Genomic DNA, 21,763 nt, shown 5'->3' with positions numbered 1-21,763 from the left:
ACACGGAAGTTACAGTCATTTTGACCTAAGTGTTATTTAATTTACACAAAACATCTGCTCCTAGTTTGCTGTCCTGTATGCTAGCTGTTAATCTCTTTAGAGGTGTAGCTTTCAGTCTAGGCTTGATGACAGTCCCAATTCAGCTTAAGAGCAAACTATTTGTAGAAGAATTAAGAGAGACATCTTGACTTTCAAGCTGAGACTACATGTACGCGTAGTGTATGTGACACTTCGTGTGAACTACCTGTGTGAAATCTGACCTGATTCTCACGCCAGGTGTGTTACTTGCTCGTTATTTCACCTGGCCGGACTGCATCAATACCTGAACCACATCAGTGCTGCTTTACTGTGTAGCGGACACTTTGTTTTGACCGTCATAGTGAATGCACATCTCCCTGATCAATTCAGCTCTCCAGAAATACATGTACTTACAAATACATGTACTTAAGGATACATATTAAACTGAGTAGATTATAGAGCGACGGAGGTTTTCCCATGCCTTTAGATTGTTCTCATAAACTGCTGAACAAGTCTACATGTGTAGTCTATGAGAAGGTGGCTTTCACTGAGGGATGGGGGCTTTGAATACCTTACTATCTGCTCCTTGTGGACATGCGTATTGTGTCAGCATAATCTGCTATTCGTGATGCAGTTTGCATATATGTAGCTGCCGATGTTTCCCATGTGAAGATTTGGATCCCTGTTTCACAGGGGTGGGGTATGAATGGGTGCGGGGTGAGGGATCAGTCTTGGTGCTTTGGGATGGAACAAATCACAGTGTGCATAACAGGTGCACATGTAAATTTTTCAAGTAACACTGCCATTTATACATTTGCAGTCATTAAACTTTATGACAAACCTCGCATACATATAGGGGCCTACGTGGCACAGTTGGTTAGCGCGCTAGCGCAGCGTAATGACCCAGGAGTCTCTCGCCAATGCGGTCGCTGTGAGTTAAAGTCCAGCTCATGCTGGCTTCCTCTCCGGCCGTAAGTGAGAAGGTCTGCCAGCAACCTGCAGATGGTGGTGGGTTTCCCCCATGCTCTGCCCGGTTTCCACCCACCATAATGCTGACTGCCGTCGTATAAGTGAAATAGTCTTGAGTACGGCGTAAAACACCAATCAAATAAATAAATAAATCGCATACATATATTTGTACATGTGCAAGCATTAATATCTATTACACATATTATATGTACATGTACATGTATGCATGTATAACCTTGTTATTGGTAAATTTACATACATGTGTTGAGTTTATTATACAGCACTCATGTATTTTTTGTTGTTGTTGTTGTAATTATGTATACATGTAGCTAGTATTTATTAGTGGTTGGGTCAATGCTGTACATGGTATATACTAACCAGGTACTATGTGTACATAAGCCACAAATGTGAGTTTGCCATTACATTAAACTCTCTGTACATTAGACCACCTTGTATTTAGAAATATGCAAGCACAAATTTGCATTGGTTGAGATATAAAACATTGCCATGGTCTAGCTCCAGATGCTCTAAGATATCACATCCCATGGCCCCATAAGAATTGCTAATTAGAAGCTGATTTATAGAATTACCAAGCATGTCAGGAAAAAATGTCTGATTCTTTAGGCCTTACTATAGTATGCCTCTTTTCTTATATAACATTATATTAGTTGTCATTTTTTTTGTAAAAGAAACGAAGTTGATTATTTTAACCACATGAACCCACCATCTGTCCAACCAACCAAACTAGCAGTTTACAAGGACATGTATAGAGCTGTAAATTCGGTCAGCACACGCAGCATTATTTACATGTGGAGAGCTGTAAATTCAGTCAGTACACACAGCATGATTTACATGTGGAGAGCTGTAAATTCAGTCAGTACACACAGCATTATTTACATGTGGAGAGCTGTAAATTCAGTCAGTACACACAGCATTATTTACATGTATAGAGCTGTAAATTCAGTCAACACACACGTCATTATTTACATACATGTATAGAACTGTAAATTCAGTCAGCACACACAGCATTATTTGCATGTATGGAGCTGTAAATTCAGTCAGTACACACAGCATTATTTACATGTACAGAGCTGTAAATTTGGTCAGTACACACAGCATTATTTACATGTGTAGAGCTGTAAATTCAGTCATTACTCACATCATTATTTACATATGTGTATAGAGCTGTAAATTCAGTCAGCACACACAGCATTATTTACATGTATGGAGCTGTAAATTCAGTCAGCATACACATCATTATTTATGTACATGTACATGTACATGTATAGAGCTGTAAATCCAGTTCATGATGATAATCATATGTGTACTGTTAAATTCTGTTTTATATATTTGTAATAATCGGCTTTGATCCCCAGTGGACTGCATGCAAGTGTTTGCCTTCTATATACATGTATGCCTGCAGGCATTAAAGATGTTAGCACTATTCAGTCAGAATGAATTACATGAGTGATAAGATGTTAGCCCATTCAAGAGAAATCATAATAATTTCAAGAGAAAACATAATAACATGTTTGACTATGTGCCTTTTTTGCTGACAAGTCTGCTTGCTGTCAAGTTACTGGCGGAATTAAATGACTTTAAAAAAGGAAAATAAATTAATAAAACTATATATGTTATATCTCCAGTTTGAGCTAGGATATTCAATCATTTTAGCTGTTATGATCATGTTCTATTAAAAAAAGAGAGGTTTTGCTGACTCAGGTCATTGACACCTGCTGAGGTTGCGAGCTCAAATCCAACTGTCACTGTTTTGTTGTGCATTTATCTATCGATCATAGTGCCTATAATGCCTGTACACCTAAAGTTTGGCTTCTAGAAGTGTACTTTCATAAGCTCATCAAGATTTATTTTATTTATTTGATTGATGTTTTCCGTCGAACTTAAGAATATTTTACTTATACGACGGCGGCCAGCATTATGGTGGGAGGAAACTAGGCAGAGCCCGGGGGGAACTCACGACTGACCATCCGCAGACTGAGCACATCATTTTAAGTTCTGATGCCAACATTTAAGTTTTTCTGATCAGAAAATAATCAACCCTCACAAAAATCTTTTAAGTGGCCTTGTTAGGTGGATGAAGCAATCAGAATCAAGCAAAATGTGTCACTTGAGAAATACTAAAAAATCTGGAGTGAGGTGTTAAAGTCAAGAACTGTAATAAAGAATTTGATAACAGAGGCAGTGTGCTAATGGGTTATTGTCTGTGTGATTTGTTTCAGAACTGGATAGAGATGATGATCGCCTGGCTTTTGCAGACGGTGTTCAGCCCCTCCCCCTGTGGAATCCTCGATTCTGTGTCCTCTTGCACGACGGCAGCACTTTCACATGTCATCCCAGTGAAGATGTAAGTCTTTAGTGGTATTCTACAGGTCCTACATGTACATGTACATGTGTTTTAAAAGCTATGACTGGTTGAATTAGGGTTGCCTGCTGAAATGGAGTTGCAGTTGCTTTGAAAACACAAACATAATTGTTGTTCTTTGTGCTTGAGCACGAAGTACCCACTTAAGAATACATATTAGTGCATGTAGTAAACTCAGATAAAAATGAACAACGGAGTAATAGCTTAAGTTCTGTTTGCAAGTGTTTTTGTCCATTTATTTATTTGACCAAATTCATGTTCATGTACATGAAGGACATGTAAAGTACATGCTGTAATAGACCACTTAAAACCATACATAGATATACTTTCATTTATTTTTAGATTTTTGTGAGAAGAGTTTAAGGCGCTCAAACATTTGAATTCTGTGGGCTTTATGGACCAAACTATCAGAGGTTAGGAACTCTGACGTCACAGGAAGTTTTTCAAATCTAATCACAACACTGAATGTTGGAATAATTGTCTTTACCCATGAGTGAAAGGTTACTGAAATAATGTTCCCAAAAATTCCTTCCTTCTGGTGAACATCAGAAAAAAAGGTGATGTGACGTCAGAGTTCCTAGACACTGTCAGTATGGCTTATAAAGCCCACCATAGTTTCCAGATATTTGAATGTCTTTCAACACTCTTAAAAAAATCTGAAAAAATATAAAGTATTTTTATGCATAGTTTTCAGTTGTCTGTATGATGAACCTTACTTCATATTTTTTACTGTAAGCCCTATTTTGTGCAGAGACGGCATAAAACACCAATCAAATAAATAAATAAATACTTTGTGCAGACGGATAAAATTACACTTTTTGTGAAACCCTGAAATTGGCCAATCCAACCTATGTAGCTTTGTCTCCTAAATCTACTTGAAAATGTGCATATATTGTAAATAAAGTTTGTCTTGTATTGGCAGAAATGTTGAGGAATTAGGGCACATAAACTTACAAGCATAGACACCCTTTACACAGCTTACATCCATCCATAAACTAAATTCCTGCCACTCATATATAATATTTATTTATTTATTTATTTATTTGATTGGTGTTTTACACCGTGCTGAAGAATATTTCATTTATATGACGGCGGCCAGCATCATGGTGGGAGGTAACCGTGCAGAGCCCGAGGAAAACCCACGACCATCTGCAGGTTGCTGACAGACCTTCCCACTTACGACTAAGAGAGGAAGCTAGTAACTCACAGCAACTAATATATAATAGATGATAAACATAGGTACATGTACATGCATGCCTTATGGTGACATGTAAAAACTACAGTGTATGTAGAAGTAAGTCATTGTGGGTTTTGGCCTGTTTAACATGGTGTATTTAGTAGATTTGGAGAAAGGTGCTCATGTAGAGATGGGCTCCTTACCGTGCATGCGCCGCTACCTGCGTTCACTTTACATGTACATATTTGTCATCACTAGCAAAGTTTGTACAGAAATGATGAAGTACGCCAAGGTTACTGGAGTCACGGGGATGAGGCAGGAAGTGATGTTAGGAAACCTAAAAACTCTTTCTCAGTCTTTGTTTTTAACAACAAGAACTGTATACACTAGCATTCTTTTTATGGGAGCCATTTCAAACATGTTTCTAACTAATCTCTGTAACAATTTTATTAATGAATTCTGAATAAATAGTTGCGTGCGAGGACACCAGTGGTGAGGCTTAGCTTGCGCAGGCCTACATGCATTGCTCAGGCCCCAAAGTTCAAACTTGTTTGTTTCATGGCAGTGATGTAAACGAGCGTAGAGAGTGGCACATGCTCTGTGGGGTATGAGGAGATGGACCTGTGTTGGGCTGCTTGTTCACTGAGGCAGATTCCCATTAGAGTGATCTCCCCTGATTTGAGAATCTTTTTGCAGTGATGTTACTGATGGTCCTATCTTCAGTATTTTAAAACTTTGGATGTAAAATGAAAAGAGATGAATGTGGCAATTATATTTTTTGTCTGTTTTTTTGTGCAAATCATCACGTTAATGCTAAGAACCGGTGCAGAGTGATTTTAATGGATATTAAAACAGGAAATACACAAATAGAGTAGGGAGGTTGAAAGGTTGAGTTTGCTCGGTTATAAATCTTCACAAAAGTTATAAATGGTCGGTTTTTACCTGATTTATCTTGAAAGACTTTTGACATTCTCAAATGTGTGTGCAAAGCTCCTCTGGAAGTTGTACATGTACCCACAGTGGATGATAGCGGTGATAACTGGACATCTTTGTGAAAAATGATCAGACACATCACCACATGTGTAATGGGTACATTTGTTACTGGTAGAGAAAAGAATTTTTGTGAAAACTGTTGGCCTTCTTGTGCTCCAGTGTATCTGACCTTAGCTGCAGTAGTGATTTAGAAGCTCAGTGGCCTCATGGCTGCCTGAAAGTCGGGAGACCTGGGATTAAACCCAGATTGAGTTATACCAAAGACTTTAAAGAATGGTACTTGTTGCTACCTCGCTTTGTGATGTTCACTGAGAGGTTAGAGCAAGGAAACAGGACCGGACGGCCCGGTGTCAATGTAATATGACTGGGTGGGGTGTCTGCATCATGATGCTTCATTGTTTGGTGTCTTCATCATGATGCTTCAATGTTTGGTGTCTTCATCATGATGCTTCAGCGTGGGGTGTCTGCATCATGATGTTTCAGTGTGGGGTGTCTTCATCATGATGCTTAAGTGTGGGGTATCTTCGTCATGATTCTTCAGGTTGGGTTGTCTTCATCATGATGCTTCAGTGTTTGGTGTCTTCGTCATGATGGTTCAGTGTGGGGTGTCTTCATCATGATGCTTCAGTATTCATGTATGTGTGCACACCTAACGACTCCGTGTTGTGTTATGACTGAAAAATTGTTTTTGTACAACATAAAACGCCAAGCATAGATATATTCTATGTCCTATCTTGTTTCTAGGTTGCCAATATGTCTGACCTTAGCTGCAGTGGTGATTTGGAAACTCTTAGATTGGATTGTGGGAAAGAGGAGTTTGACAAGCGCTGGGGCTATGAGACTCTACAGAGTATCAAGGAGAATGCTATACAACACAGCCCTGAAGACTTTGCCTGTGTACAGGAGGAAGATACAAGTAAGTCTTGCTGTCACTTTCATTTTCAAACTTTTACTTTACTTTTCAGTCTTTCAGTTTCTCTTTCACTGTGCTTTCCATGCGTTTATACTTTGGCCTTCCAAGACGTAAATTTTTTTTTTTTTTTATCAAAATATGGTTGAAACTAACCCAGAATCCTTTGTTCATTCAAAACTGGGGGTTTAATCTTGGTAGTCTAATTTGGAGATCTATTACTGGATCTAATTGAAGGGAAGTGCTAAACAACATGGAGTTTGTTCTTTGAGTCCAGTTGTCCAAAATGTATCAGCTACATGTAATACAGGCATTAAGTAAATTTTGTATTGAAGAGTTTAGCCAAGTTCAGCAGCCAGTGCTGTTGTCCAGCACATTTACTTATTATTTAAAGTTCTTTTACACTGTTATTTTTAGCCGAATACCAGATTGAACACTTGGCTTAAAGTTAAGCCTGATATCAGGTGTTAAAACCGTTTTGAACAACTTGGCCCAGATTTACTGGATGCAACTTGGCAGCAATGAATCAATTTTTTAGGAAGTAGAATATTTCTGATAAACATTGATGAGCGATACAGTATTTTATTTTGAGTGTATGTGTAAGTTTGAGACTAATCATAAATGTGATCACTTTAGAAGCCTGAAGCAGTATCATGGCAGATTTGTGGATTGCATGGGAGGTAACTCTTTGCGCATTGTGGTGAGATATAATTGCACACACATCAAGCCTGCCAACATATACAGTTCTGGTCAATGAATGGTCAATGAATGATAATGTTGTGAAAAACATGTGAAGAAATTCAATATTTAGATAAGTGTGAGGTGTCCCAATAATTTAAATTAGACCCATTTACCAATATTTTATCTGGAAGTGACTGTTAGAGATAAATGAGGTAGAACACATGTTATTGTGCTCAAATGGCCAATGTATACTTTGGCAACATTAGAGTATTTGGAATTCAGTTTAAAATTGAATAAAGGGCTGATCAATTTTGACAATAACTTAGAAATAATTCTCTGCAGAACAGATGAGCACAGTGATGAAAATCTATCTCTTTTGAAAGATTTTTGAAATTAAAATGAAATCATAAGCTGACGGATTGATTTTAGCTTCAAGAGACACATATTCTATTGTAAATAAACAGTTAACAGACTGATTTCTTCCTCTGAGAAATGCGTCAGTTTGTCAATATCTAAGAAAATGTCGTGTGTAATTTCTGATCTAAAGTGTACTTGCTAGTTTGGCAAGTGTTTCTTTTTGCCAACATTTGAAATCCTGCTCATTCAGTGTGGTTTAGACTTCAGGGTGTATAGCACAGATTACAGTTGATGGTTACTGAAATCCATTTTGTGATGTCTAGCTTTATGATCTAGCTAAAGGTTGAGTCTTTCTTTTCCTGCCCAGTATGGTGATATCTCAACCTGTATCTGCATGCCACATGATCCTTCATTTTATTTATTTAAGTATTATCTGCCAGCAACCTGCGGATGGTGGTGGGTTTCCCGTGGGCTCTGCTGGGTTTCCTCCCACCATAATTCTAGCTGCCTTGGTACATTGTATGAGCAAAATATAATTGTGTTGCAAAATCGTAAAACTCCAATCAAATAAACAAATAAATATTTATTTAGCAGCGGTAGGTGACATTGTTGTCCCTGGCATCACAGATCATATTACTGACACATCGTCTAGTGGTTAGAGGTGCTTGTTTTCAGTTATTAGGACACACAAGTGGGTTTTCAGTCTGGAGAGGCATTTTTTCCAGAGGAAAAAAGATCCCCTGCTCTCACAGCTGTTTAGGGTACTTGATATTGACAACACAGTTTATGAATGACAAGTGAGAAATATGGTTTTGTATGAAACAACAGTTTTTGTTATCTGTTAGCTCTCAGAAGGTGTGTCCTACATGGTTTACACCTATCTTAATGCTGGCTGCTAAACACCAATGAAATTAATCTCGCTAGATGCGTATTATATTTACATAGGTACGCACGCATTGCATATTAGAGTTATGGCCGAGGTGGTCAGCGTGTCAGTTCAGCACAATGTCTTAAGAGCCTGTCACCAAGCTGTGAGTTCAAGCCCAGCCCCTGCTGGCTACCTCTCTGGCCGTACTTGGAAAGGTCTCCCAGCAACCTATCGTGGGTTTCCCTGGGGCTCTCCCCGGTTTCCTCCGACCTTTATGCTGTCCATTGTTGCATAAGTGAAATATTCCTCGTAGTGAGTACAGCATAGAACTCTGATCAAATAAATGAATCAAATGTTATGAGCTAACAAATCCTGATATTGCATTGCTGAACATGCATTGCCTACATTATCCACTGTGTGTCTATCATGTTTTTGTCATTTGCCTGAGAACTCATCCATTAGATGTCTGTGAATACCCAGCCAGACCATGGTGACAACCTCTCCCTCACCATAACAATTGCTGAAAGGACAGGTTGACAAATGTTAAGTATTTAAAGAGCAATCCCTGTAAAAACACAGGTTCCAGAAATGGTGTATAATGCCCAAAGGTGCATACCAGCAGGTGTGGGTTTTGTACAGCATTATATCTCGTGAACATTTTTAAAGAGAAAAGTTGCTTTCAAAGCAATTTAACCACAATTTAAGAAGTTGGTCGTAAAGATGCCAGTGTAACATTGTTGACAAGACTTGATGCCAGATCTTCATGACAATGCTGAAGTTTGTCTATCGAGTCATTAGAGTTCACCTCTTAGTGCCTCTAAATATAAGCTAATCAAAATGAACAAATTTGTAATGCGTCAGAATGACGGAGTGTAATAATCGGGATCAAATGATTATCACTATTGTTGAACAGTTAAGCAACTTATCAACAGCATGTGCAGATTTCAATAGCTGATGCATTTCCATCAAATCTAAACCTGATGCAACTCCATCTTTAACTTCGTTGGTTTGTTATCCTTTCTATCAGATTATCAACCATTTTAAAATTGAAATTACATGTATGTTGTAAATTTCACATTAATTTGATTGAAATGCGTAGCCCTGATAGTAAACATGTGAAATGCCGTACAGTATCTCTTCAAGGAATGTGAGAGCTAAGGAAATCACCACAAGAATTTAGATCTTGCAGTTTGTTGCAGCCTATGAAATTACAATAGTGATCAAAGTTTTATGTCTTTTGACGTGATTTTTGTTCACTTAATGTGATAAATGATTCACCTGGACAGATTGTTGGCTTACCTGAACAGACTTAGTTCTCCAGGGCAGATTTAGTGTCACCTGGACAGATAAATGTTTCATATGGGCACATTTAGTTCACCTGGACAGATTAATGGTTGGCTTTGACAGATAAATGGTTTGCCTTGACAGATTAATGGTTGACTTTGACAGATAAATGGTTTGCCTTGACAGATTAATGCTTGACTTTGACAGATAAATGGTTTGCCTTGACAGATTAATGGTTGACTTTGACATGTAAATGGTTCACCTGGACAGATTGATGGTTCACCTGGACAGATTTAATTCGTTTGGCCAGATTTCATTCACCTGGCCAGATTTCATTCACCTGGCCAAATTTCATTCACCTGGACAGATTTAGTTCACCTGGATAGGTTATTGATATACCTAAACAGATTGATGGCTCACCTGGACAAATTTAATTCACTTGGCCAGATTTAGTTCACGTGTACAGATTTAGTTCACTTGGATAGGTTGTTGATTCACCTTTACAGATAAATGGTTCACTTGGACAGATTGATGGTTCACCTGGACAGATTTAATTCACTTGGCCAGATTTCGTTCACCTGTTCAGATTTAGTTCACCTGGATAGGTTGTTGATTCACCTTTACAGATAAATGGTTCACCTGGACAGATTGATGGTTCACCTGGACAGATTTAATTCACTTGGCCAGATTTAGTTCACCTGTACAGATTTAGTTCACCTGTACAGATTTAGTTCACCTGGATAGGTTGTTGATTCACCTTTACAGATAAATGGTTCACCTGGACAGATTGATGGTTCACCTGGACAGATTTAATTCATTTGGCCAGATTTCATTCACCTGACCAGATTTTATTCACCTGGACAGATTTAGTTCACCTGGATAGGTTATTGATATACCTAAACAGATTGATGGCTCACCTGGACAGATTTAATTCACTTGGCCAGATTTAGTTCACGTGTACAGATTTAGTTCACCTGGATAGGTTGTTGATTCACCTTTACAGATAAATGGTTCACCTGGACAGGGTGATGGTTCACCTGGACAGATTTAATTCACTTGGCCAGATTTAGTTCACCTGTACAGGTTGTTGATTCACCTTTACAGATAAATGGTTCACCTGGACAGATTGATGGTTCACCTGGACAGATTTAATTCATTTGGCCAGATTTAGTTCTCTTGGCCAGATTTAGTTCTCTTGGCCAGATTTAGTTCACCTGGATAGGTTTGTGATTCTCCTGGACAGATACATGTAAATGATTCTCTAGGATAGATTAATGGTTCACCTGCACACATTAATGGTTCACCTGCACACATTAATGGTTCACCTGCACAAGTTAATGGTTCACCTGCTTACATTTATTTTATGGTTCACCTGTGTAGATTTAGTTCTCTTGGACAGATTATTGGTTCACCTGGACAGATTTAGTGCACCGGAACATTCTTGGTTTACCAGATATGACTCCTGCCCATACAACCTGTCAGATACACTCACTAGCCCCCTGGTTCACTCAGCCACATATCTGCACATTTCTCCTAATGCCGGGTTCCTGGGGCAGGATACCTGGCTTTTCCCCCGAGCGCCCTTTGAGGGGTTACCATGGCGTGTGTTTAATCCATGGCCTAATGTGAATAGGAAGTGTCGATGCTGGGCTGTGTGCTCTGCTGTATTTGCACAGGAACGTGCGAAAGGAAGTGTGCGACGAAAGTCACTCCACTTTCATTTTCACCTGCTGGCCTGTAAGGTTTGTTTTTGAGCGGTCGTTCAGTGGAGGGAGAGATGCATGACGTTACAGGCATTCTTAGAATTAAGCCTAAGGGGGGGGGGGGGGGATACATGGACATCAAATCGCTGAACAAATGGAAATGTCCTGAATGAAATACCTATAGTGTAAATACAATCTGTGTGTATAGTGAAGTATCTTACCCAGTAATTGCTTTTGTAGAATATGTGTTAGTGCAAAGCTTCAAGCTGATGAAATGCATGAACAAATATCTCAGGCCATAAAAGTAACCTTCCTTTTATCTCATCAGGCCTCATGACCTAAAATTTGAACCAAACAAATTGAACAAACAAAGGTCTGAAAGTATTACTTTTGGTGCTGACTATTTTCCCAGTTGGATATCATCCAAACTTCGAAAGAAACTTCCAAACACCTTTGTAAGATCTGCAGATCACTCATGATGTCATCAGATGAGCAACACTGGCCCCGATAGCACAGTTACAAGAGCGTTCCCTTCAGGAGTGGTAGATCCAGGGTCAATTCTGGGTCGTGTCACACCTAAGACTTTAAAAGAGGAAGTTGTAGCTTCCTCGCTTGGCGTTCGGCATGAAGAGGATAGTGCAACGACTGGTTGACCCGTATCAGTATACTGGCTCAGGCGGGGGCGGCTTACTTGCCCTCGGTAAGTCATCTCAGTGAAGCAGCACTAGATAAAAGAGCGGTGGAAATCCATCCTGCAACAAGGAGGCACATTACATTAAGGATTTTTTGGTCGTCATATGACTGAAAAATTGTTGTTAAGTACGAGATTAACTTAAACCTCAAGCACTCACTCACTCACTCACTCACTCACTCTCAGAGTCAGGCAAATGATGCAAAACTTAATTATGAGTGAAATTTTATGTCTTAAGTAGAAAAAGAGAGCAATTATATTGGTATCACTGTATCAGGTGGCAGTATGTAAAGAATTACAAAGCAAAGCACAAACCATGTTGAGAATTTCGATGTTTAAAGTTAACTGTAAATATAAGAACAAGAACTGCACATGTAGCTTTAAGTCAAGACACTTTCAAGTTCATTAGACCTTGTTCCAAGTAGCACAGCTTCAGAATCGCCCCCCCCCCCCTCCTTTTGCCCAGGGTCATGTACAGTACTTATTCACACTTTGCATCGGAGTAATTATACATGGCAGAGTGTTTGGTAATGTGTCTTCACTGTAATTTAAATTATCAGGTTTAAATTTTGTTGAAATGCTTTCTTACAAACAGGAGTGAAGTGCTCAGATTAGTTGTGGGAAATGGCGGGATTCCTGTACTGAAGCAACTGGGTGATAAATCTGTATTTTTATTGTGGTATTTTGGGTTTGACTTCTATAAGCTTTTTTTCACATATTTCCATGGCGTTTGTGTCATCCGAATTTGTCCCCGAACCCCAGCTGATGTTTTGACTTCATCAAGATGTTAGTCAGGGGGGAAAATCTGCTTTAAGGGAGTGTTAATCTGCCATAAGACTGAAGTGTGTTTGAGGTGGAATTGTCAGCGTAGCTAAGGGTAGCAGAGAACAAGACCATGCCTAAGCCCTCAGTTCATATAGCAATGACCTGATGGGACATCCCTCATCCTCCATCGTAAGACAGCGCGATCTGACACGCAGGCCCGGGGTTTGTGTGTTTCCTCTAGCTTTATGTGCAAAGTGAAGGGCGTTAGATACGTTTGCTTTTGCGATTACCCACAATCCTCCTGCCTTCAGCAAACCTCATATTACACAAGTTTTTTTCACTCTAAATTTACTCATATTTGACATAGTTCAAATATTCCCCGTCCAAATTTAGGGCAGTAGACCTTCCTTGTTTTCCGTTTTTTCATTCCATTTTTGAAAACAAGTGACATCTTGTTTTTTTTTTTTCTTTTCTTTTTTTTTGGAATGTCGAACCATCTTATTTGGTTGGGTTGGAATCTGGGTTAGACTGCTGAGGTTAGAACTCCACTACTTCATACACAGTTTGATACGTCAGGAAATCTTAACCCCATTGTACCCTACCGTTATTTTGAGAAAGCTTTTTCTTCTGCACTGATGTGTAACTTTAAGTTGCAGATCTTTACTACTAGAGCTTTTAAAAAAGTTGATTGGAAATTTTGAATGCATGGTGCATGCAGTCAGATATTCAATTAAGTTTTTTACAGTTACACTTTACTGGACATCAAACCTTTCTCACAGAAATTTTTTGATCTCTTTTTCTGATGAAATTACATTGTGCGACGAAACAAAAATTCAAGACAGCAGGGTGTAGAATTATCTGTCATCGGGGAACGCATTGCAGCGGGTGATAACTGACAGGGAAGTTTAGAAGATCTGTACAACTGACACTGTGTCCTCAAGCACCCATCAATCAACAGGACGAATTGTGTGCAGGTGTGACCCTCACCTGTCAGGTGTCACCTTTGATGTTAGATGTCTCACCTGTGAATTGTTAAACAATGCCTGTGCATCTAAGCACATCACGTGAGGTGTCGCATTATTAATTTCTTCACTCTATATGTATACTGTGTAGGTGTCTTTGTGATTTCCTTAACTTGTATGTGTATACATGTGTATCTGTGAGTGAAACTGGCAGGCCTCAAACTGTTCCTATATTTCCTATTTTTTCCTGTATTTTCATGACCCTCTTATATTTTTCTATATTTGCTGAAAAATTCCTCTATTTCCTGTATTTTTACCAAAATAAGCTCAAAATTAGCAGTCACTGTCAATCTTTTTGCTGCCTTTTAACTTCCTGAACAAACTCGATGTGGACTGCATCAAGAGCTTATGTCACACCCATGACGTATGTGTCAAACAACAGTTACAGCAAATGAAAGCAGTACTTGTATTATAATAGTTCTTTACTAATCTGGTCTTTATGTAACATTTTGTAACATTTGGAGAATAGAACATTTGGAGAATTTTCATTAATGCATGTTGTTATAATTTCTTAATAAATTGTAAACCCAAATTCAACTTACAAATTCCACAGTTCCTGTCTTAGTGTTCAGTGTTAAAGTAATTGTTGAGAGTGGTATCTCATACATATAAAGCACATTGACATGAGGGAGATATCCCACAGCTGTGTGTTAATGACTGAAAATGGTGATCAGTGTTAAGGTACATGTATATGTTAAGGGTGGTATCTCATACATATAAAGCACAATGACATGAGGGAGATATCCCACAGCTGTGTGTTAATGACTGAAAATGGTGATCAATGTTAAGGTACATGTATATGTTAAGGGTAGTATTTGAAAAAGTACTACAAGCACAGGTACACAAGTGGCAGAATACTGGAATCACTCTGTCCGATTTTGTCCATGCATTTCCCCCAGACTACTGCACTGAGTGATGAAACTTACCAGACATCTTGCCTATCACCAGTGCAACTTGTGCATGCTAAAGTTTAATGGCAATCAGGTTAATTATTTTCATAAATACCCCCATTTAGAACTAGTGGTGTTTTTCATGTTTTCCAATTTTGTCCATGCAACTCTTCCTGAAGCACTGAACCTATTTCCATGAAACTTTGCATCCTTTTGCCTGATCATCAAAACTTGTACCTTGCATAAGTTTACAATCATGACAATGGGCTAATTATTTTTATAATCACTCTCGTTCAGATAAACATGTGCAGGCTTAATAATAATGACTGCTTATTATTTTTATTTATATTGTTTAAAATTCTATTCTTTTCTGTGTTCTATTCTGGTTACTTCAGTTTTCCATTCAAACTGGATTGTGCAAGTAGTGCAATAAATGACCACAAATGGCCCGTGAAAACATTCTATATGAAGCCATACTAAGGAATATCATGTCCTGTCACTCCTTTTAAGGTTTTCTTAGTTTTATTTCTTATATTTTTGGAATGTTGGGGATGTTGGGAATGGAAGAAAGTCTTTTTGACATCAGCATTCTAGTTTCTTTTATTCTGGTTAATGAAAAAATAGGAATTTTAAAGAAGTTCAAAAATATTCTATCAAAGGTAGATAAATATTGTCAAGTAGGACCTTTATATGTTGAGTTGATTGGTCTACTCCCCATCCCCCACAAACATAGTTTTGATGATGGCCCGATGGCGGTCAGTTTTTTTTGGTGGAGGAAGCTGAAGCTCCTGTGATAAACCACCAATCTTGTGCTAGTTACTGACAAGCTTTCCCACGTGTGATGTTTGGACACGCACTGTATTTTTGTGGAAGGCATGTGGCCTTCAATGAACTTCAGATTCCACAGACCAGATTATGGTTTATGTGTTTAGGTCATGCATAATGATGTGGACTTTCACAATCTGTAAGGTGTTTGTGACATCAGCTTATGGTCTGTAGTTTGTATGTGTTTAGGCCATGCATAATGATGTGGACATTTACAGTCTGTTAGGTGTTTGTGACATCAGCTTATGGTCTGTAGTCTGTATGTGTTTAGGTCATGCATAATGATGTGAGGACATTTACAATCTGTAAGGTGTTTGTGACATTAAATTATGGTCTGTAGTTTGTATGTGTTTAGGTCATGCATAATGATGTGAGGACATTTACAATCTGTTAGGTGTTTGTGGCATTAGATTATGGTCTGTCGTCTGTATGTGTTTAAATCATGCATAATGATGTGTGGACATGTGACATCAGCTTATGGTCTGTAGTGTACATGTATATGTGTTAAGGTCATGCATAATGATGTGTGGACATGTGACATCAGCTTATGGCCTGTAGTGTACATGTATATGTGTTAAGGTCATGCATAATGATGTGTGGACATGTGACATCAGCTTATGGTCTGTAGTGTACATGTATATGTGTTAAGGTCATGCATAATGATGTGTGGACATGTGACATCAGCTTATGGCCTGTAGTGTACATGTATATGTGTTTAGGTCATGCACAATGATGTGTGGACATGTGACATCAGCTTATGGTCTGTAGTGTACACATATATGTGTTTAGGTCATGCAAAATGATGTGAAGACATTTACAAGGCACACATCCTTGAAATAGCGATTCATATACATTGTTTATCCTGATGTGCTATGTGTGAGTGAAATGTAAAAAAAAATTTGGCATTTTTTGAAGAATCATTTATTTCATTTTATCACTATAGAGAGTAGCTCTCTAGTTGATTGGTCTGTCTGTTGATGGGCCGGTCACAGTTTTGACATACCATCAAACAAGGGTCATTAACTTAATGTTGGTGGGGGAGGGGGCTGTGTGATAGCTAGATGACATGAATGCCTACACTTGTTTGCAGGGTGTCACAGATATAGCAAACTTTCACCTGTGAAATCCAGTCATATCACTATTCTTTAATACTGATACTCCACTATATATTATATATACCCGTATAACCATTGTAGCATAAGCTTACATGAAGCTACAGTATTTGGACATTCACATGTTCTTTGTATACTGCAAAGATCAACTCCAGTCAGCATACCTGTAATCAATACTGATCCACGCTGCAAGTTTAGTTTTTCTTGATTCGTGGCAGGGACTCTACAGGATAATCTGTCAGTCGCTAAGTCCATTTCTGTGTCTGTCAATCAGAAAGCCATTAAGCAGTCACTGGCTAAGAACAGAGGCCTGTTGATCAAAGTGAAGGAAATCATGTCAGTGTGACCTGTATTGTCTTGTTTCTACGTTTAGATCTTGAATGCAGTTTGGACAGTCTTGAGTTATTAGTATTGTATCTGGTTGGTTCTCTGTGCTCTATAACAGTTGCTGTTCAAGTCATTACTTGATCAAGGAAAGACACGTTATCCTGCTATTTCTGTACAATTTCCTGGGGATTAATTTGTAATGATAAGTTCCAGTGAAAAAGTCATTTGGGTAAGGATATGTGTTTGTGTAATTCTAAAAAAATGTACATCTTAAAACTAATCCTAACAGTTTCTCAAACATTAGGAAGGCGTTTACAAAGATGAATTGTAGATTAGAGTTAGCCTAGGATCTCAGCTGTGATCTTTAAATATGGGGTTAAAACCTATTTTCACCTTCGGCTAAGATTTGCAGGAGAATGGTGATGTAAAGGCAAGTGGAGATTGTGGCAAAATGTGCGTAAATATTTTAGATTCAGAATTGCCGTGCTATTTGTGTGTTCAGGACTAATCTAACGCGCATGCATCAGAATTGAACGAGGGGGTAGCTCTTTGTAAGCATTATACCAGAATCGGGTCCACATAGCTCTCAGGCTAAGGGTGGCGGGCTCCACCCCTCCTATCCCCCGCGTTTCACTATATATGTCACCCTTAGACCAAGGTCTCAGACCAAGGCTATATTATAAATCATCCAAACAGTTTTAATATACGTTGTACATGAACTAGTAATTGTACATCCTCATCTTCTTGCCATACTTATAGCAGGCTTAAAGTGCTCAATGTATAAATTTAAATCCAATAAAACTTTTTTAAGCAAAAATTGAGTGTTCAAAAAATGTGATATTTCGTGTAGTCTACATGTGTAATGTTTGAATTTTGCACTGGAAGCCAGATATGATTGACACTGCAAGATTAGATCAATTAATTAATCAAATTAATAATGGGATAGGAGGAACAATTAGTTAGTAAGAAAAATAAAAAAAAGAATTTGTTGACTTGAATACAAGTCAAAATTGTTAAAAATTTGATGCTTGTGTTGTATGAAATCAAACCTGTCATGTTTCCGGATTTATACCTACAGGATGATAAACTTAGTTTTAATGGTCACAATTAATCACCTGCTAACGACCCAAGCTCTACCTGTATTCAGATAATGATGAATGTTCCATTAAGGGATGTTAATGGGTAATGATGCTATTTGTTAGGTTAAAGGCGTTAAATACCTGACTGATGGATAGGGTATGGAACTTCGTGGAATTACGGGTTGTAAAGGCCCTAGATGCTTTGTGTAATAATCCTGAGGTTGAAATGAACTTTCGTTGGGTAGATGATATATAGGTCAAAGTGAATAAATTAAAAGGGATATCAAGCTGCTCAGTGCTGAGTTTTAATTATGAAAGTCTGGATAAAAAAATTGTAAATTGGCCTAATTAAAACAAACGAAATTTGCAGTAGCTACATGTATGACGTGTCGAAAAATCATTGACGTTTTGCACCCAGACCCTTCATTAAAGAAGAAGAAAATTTAGATATCAATAAAATACCATTGAAAAGGTATGCATTTCCATGCAGGTGCATGCCATAAAAAATTCTAATATGTACCTCAAGTTAATAAATTATAAATAAAGTCAGCGCCAAAATCCGCTGTGGGCGACTCCCTTTTGCCTAAGAACTAGTCCTGAAGTCTTCTGTGTTAGGAGGAGAATTGCCGTCGGAAGCTGCTGAAGTGCAGTTTGTACCTTTCTGGTAGAACTCTTCTTCCCAGAAGGTAGTAAACAGTACAGTTCGTTTTCTGCTTGACAATCGGGAAAGCGGAATGTTGGATGTAGATTTCGAGTTTACAAGAACAAGCCGGCAGTTTTAACAACTCTCATTGACTGAGACGCAACACACCCCCAGCATAAATTACAGGGTGTTAAAGATGGAGGACGCGATGGACTCAGCGATTTATGCCAGCTTTGCTGTTTTCAGGCTTGACGTGTATGGCGAGTAAAAATCGCAAAAATATGCAGCAGGCACCACTAGATAGAAAAAAATGTGCTCTTTTCAGCGTATAGTGTCATGTTTTCTTCTCATATATGATATGATGTCAGAAGTTAGAGTTACCCACTGACCAGATGACCCACAGCCCTAGTTTGAGTGTTCCCACTTGAAGAGCTGATTGAAGTAGCGAGACATCTATTGTGTAGCAATGTAGATCAACAGAAAATTTCCTTTGACAGATGCTATAGGGTTCAGCTTGTTGGTATCGTTAATATAACTTAATTACAGATGATCAAAGAAAAAAGATATGGTAATAAAAGCATTTTCCTAACCCTTTTTAAGCCTTTAATTTTAGTTTCAACTAAAAGTGAAAGACGTCAAACTAATATGTAGATGTAGAAAGTTTGAGGGTATACATGTATCTGTATATATTATAATGAGTTGAAGGGATGAATATTTGAAGTCTGTGTATATGTTGCCATTGTAGAAGCTTTACTGGCATCCTCTTGCTACAGACTTATCGAGAGAAAGTGCCTGTACATGTCACCTTGCCGTTTACAGGCTTTGTACTTCAGGCGTTGTTTCTTAATTACAGGTAGCACTATTGTTAATTCATATGCCTTTTGACAGCTGTGCCTGCCATATATCAATATGGTTAAGGCTTAAATTGGTATGGTTTGGGCTGTGGTTTCTCTTGGATGGAGGTTCATGTATAAGGTGATTTGCCTTTAGTTGATTTGCTAATGGGAGTGGTTTAGCACATCTAAAGTTCAAAAAAAATTAGAAATTGGCAGCTAGAAGATATCAGTTTTTCTGCTTGATGGTTATTGTTAGCGGCTTGTGTGATTAGGGCTATTTTCTGGATGTGATAATGTACAGACCCACAACAATTGATGAAACTGGTAAGTTTTTAAACACCTGTCTAAGACTCCTGGAAGAAAAATTAGTTAGTGGCCATTTTTTCTAAATACCCATATCATTTTGCAGTATCTAAAAGAAAAATGGAAAAAAAATTGTTCCATTGTGCATGTTTAGGTTAAGTAATTTTGCAGATTGAAAAACATCAGCAGAACAAATTGTTTGAACTTCTAAATGATAATAATATAATTAAATAAATAAGACAAATTAGAATTCATGTTTTTAAATGCTCTCATACAAAACATGATGAGTTAGGGTACATGTAACATACATGTACATGTAAGAAGCTCGTGTGAAAGATTTCACACGTCCGAAGAGCCTATTGGTAAATGCTGAATATCTTGATGCCAAGCTTCCACTGTCACATAACCAAGAACTGAAGAAGCTAAAATATCTGTGTTTGGATTATCAGTATGCGTGAACGTAATGTGTGGGGGGGGGGTGGGGGTGGGGGTGGGGGACCAAACTAGGTTAACAGGGTTCCTGCCATCTGTTGTCCTCAGAGAGAGTCTGTGTTCCAAGTGATGCCAGGTAAAACCATGCAGCCTTGAAGTAGCTCCAGCAGTCAGCTTGTTTTTATTGGAGAGTAAACACTTTCTTGAAGGGTTAGAATCTGTGGGGGCTCTAAGCACCAGTGAAACCAAAACACAAGCTGATGTTCCCCAAACACTGTAATTTTTTTGCCCAAAGTTGCAGACTTACATCAGGTATACTGATGTTTGCCATTGTGATATCCAGTTATGAAACAGGCGCTTGGAAATGTAAATACATCCCCTCTGTGTGTTCATAGGTGAAATATCTTATTTATTAACCTTGGGAGATTTGACAAACATCATGCTCTGTATATATCATCCTGTCAGGATATTGGAAAATTAAACTGTGAGCACTCGAGAAATGTGAACTGTCTATGAGAAGTGTCCAAAGTTTCGAGTTATGTTAAACAGAGTTACTGACAGTGTAATAGATCATGTAATAACGGCTGTCAATGCAGCCTCACAGATGTTAAACAATGTGGACCCCAGATTTGAAAGTATTACTTTGAGTACAATTTTTTTGATAAGATCGTGGACTCTTTTGGCCAAGAGCAGCTTCATATGAAAAGTGAGATATGTGGAATTTAAATTTTTGGCCATCTGTTTTGGTTTTGGCAAATTTTCCTTACAAAGACAAAAAATTGCTGTGGCAAATGGACTTGAAAGAATCTGCTTTGGTCATTGAATGAGCTGTTCTGTTGAATTCACATCAGTTCTGTTTTTTACAAAGTTTTGAGTTTGGCCTACTGTGCATTAATTGAAGAGATTACATTACAGTCTAGAAATGTATGGATTCTTTGATATTACAAACCATGTAGAAAGACATTTTGGTATCATACTACACCTTTTATTGACATAATTTATGTGGTATTCTCAAAGTGTCTTAAATCTAGTATCAAGTCAACCTTCAAATATGTGAAGACTCTTGTTACTCTGTGTACTAAGGGGCCTCAGTGGCTCAGTTGGTTAGCACGCTAGCGCAGCGTAATGACCCAGGAGTCTCTCACCAATGCGGTCGCTGTGAGTTCAAGTCCAGCTCATGCTGGCATCCTCTCCGGCTGTACGTGGGAAGGATGGTTGTGGGTTCCCCCCCCCCCCCATGGTTTCCAACCACCATGATGCTGGCCACCATCCTGTAAGTGAAATATTCTTGAGTATGGCGTAAAAAAACACCAATCAAATAAATAAATAAATACTCTGTGTCCTTGTAAGCAGTTAAGAGCCCATTGTTATCTGACCATGGTCAGGAATGTTGCCAAGGAAGGCTCTTGTAGTCTTTCTCACTGGGGAACAACTTAAGAACTCATTAATCAGGTTGTAGCTCCACTATCTTGTAGAACTTGGAGACTTGACACTT

General features: G+C 38.4%; 1 protein-coding gene across 5 annotated transcripts in view; it reads left to right on the top strand.

Annotated features, from left to right (window-relative positions):
- Positions 1 to 21,763, top strand: part of LOC135480082 (ras GTPase-activating protein nGAP-like) — a 258,043-nt gene that overhangs the window by 63,277 nt on the left and 173,003 nt on the right. For all 5 annotated transcript variants that reach the window (XM_064759830.1, XM_064759829.1, XM_064759828.1 and 2 more), the window contains exons 2-3: positions 3,228 to 3,352; positions 6,285 to 6,456. In XM_064759830.1, the coding sequence (XP_064615900.1) occupies positions 3,228 to 3,352; positions 6,285 to 6,456 (297 nt within the window). The remainder of the gene's footprint in view (positions 1 to 3,227; positions 3,353 to 6,284; positions 6,457 to 21,763) is intronic.

Source organism: Liolophura sinensis, chromosome 13 (genome assembly GCF_032854445.1).
Source record: "Liolophura sinensis isolate JHLJ2023 chromosome 13, CUHK_Ljap_v2, whole genome shotgun sequence".
NCBI classification, from domain to species: Eukaryota; Metazoa; Mollusca; class Polyplacophora; order Chitonida; family Chitonidae; genus Liolophura; species Liolophura sinensis.
This window is presented reverse-complemented; position numbering and strand designations above follow the sequence as displayed.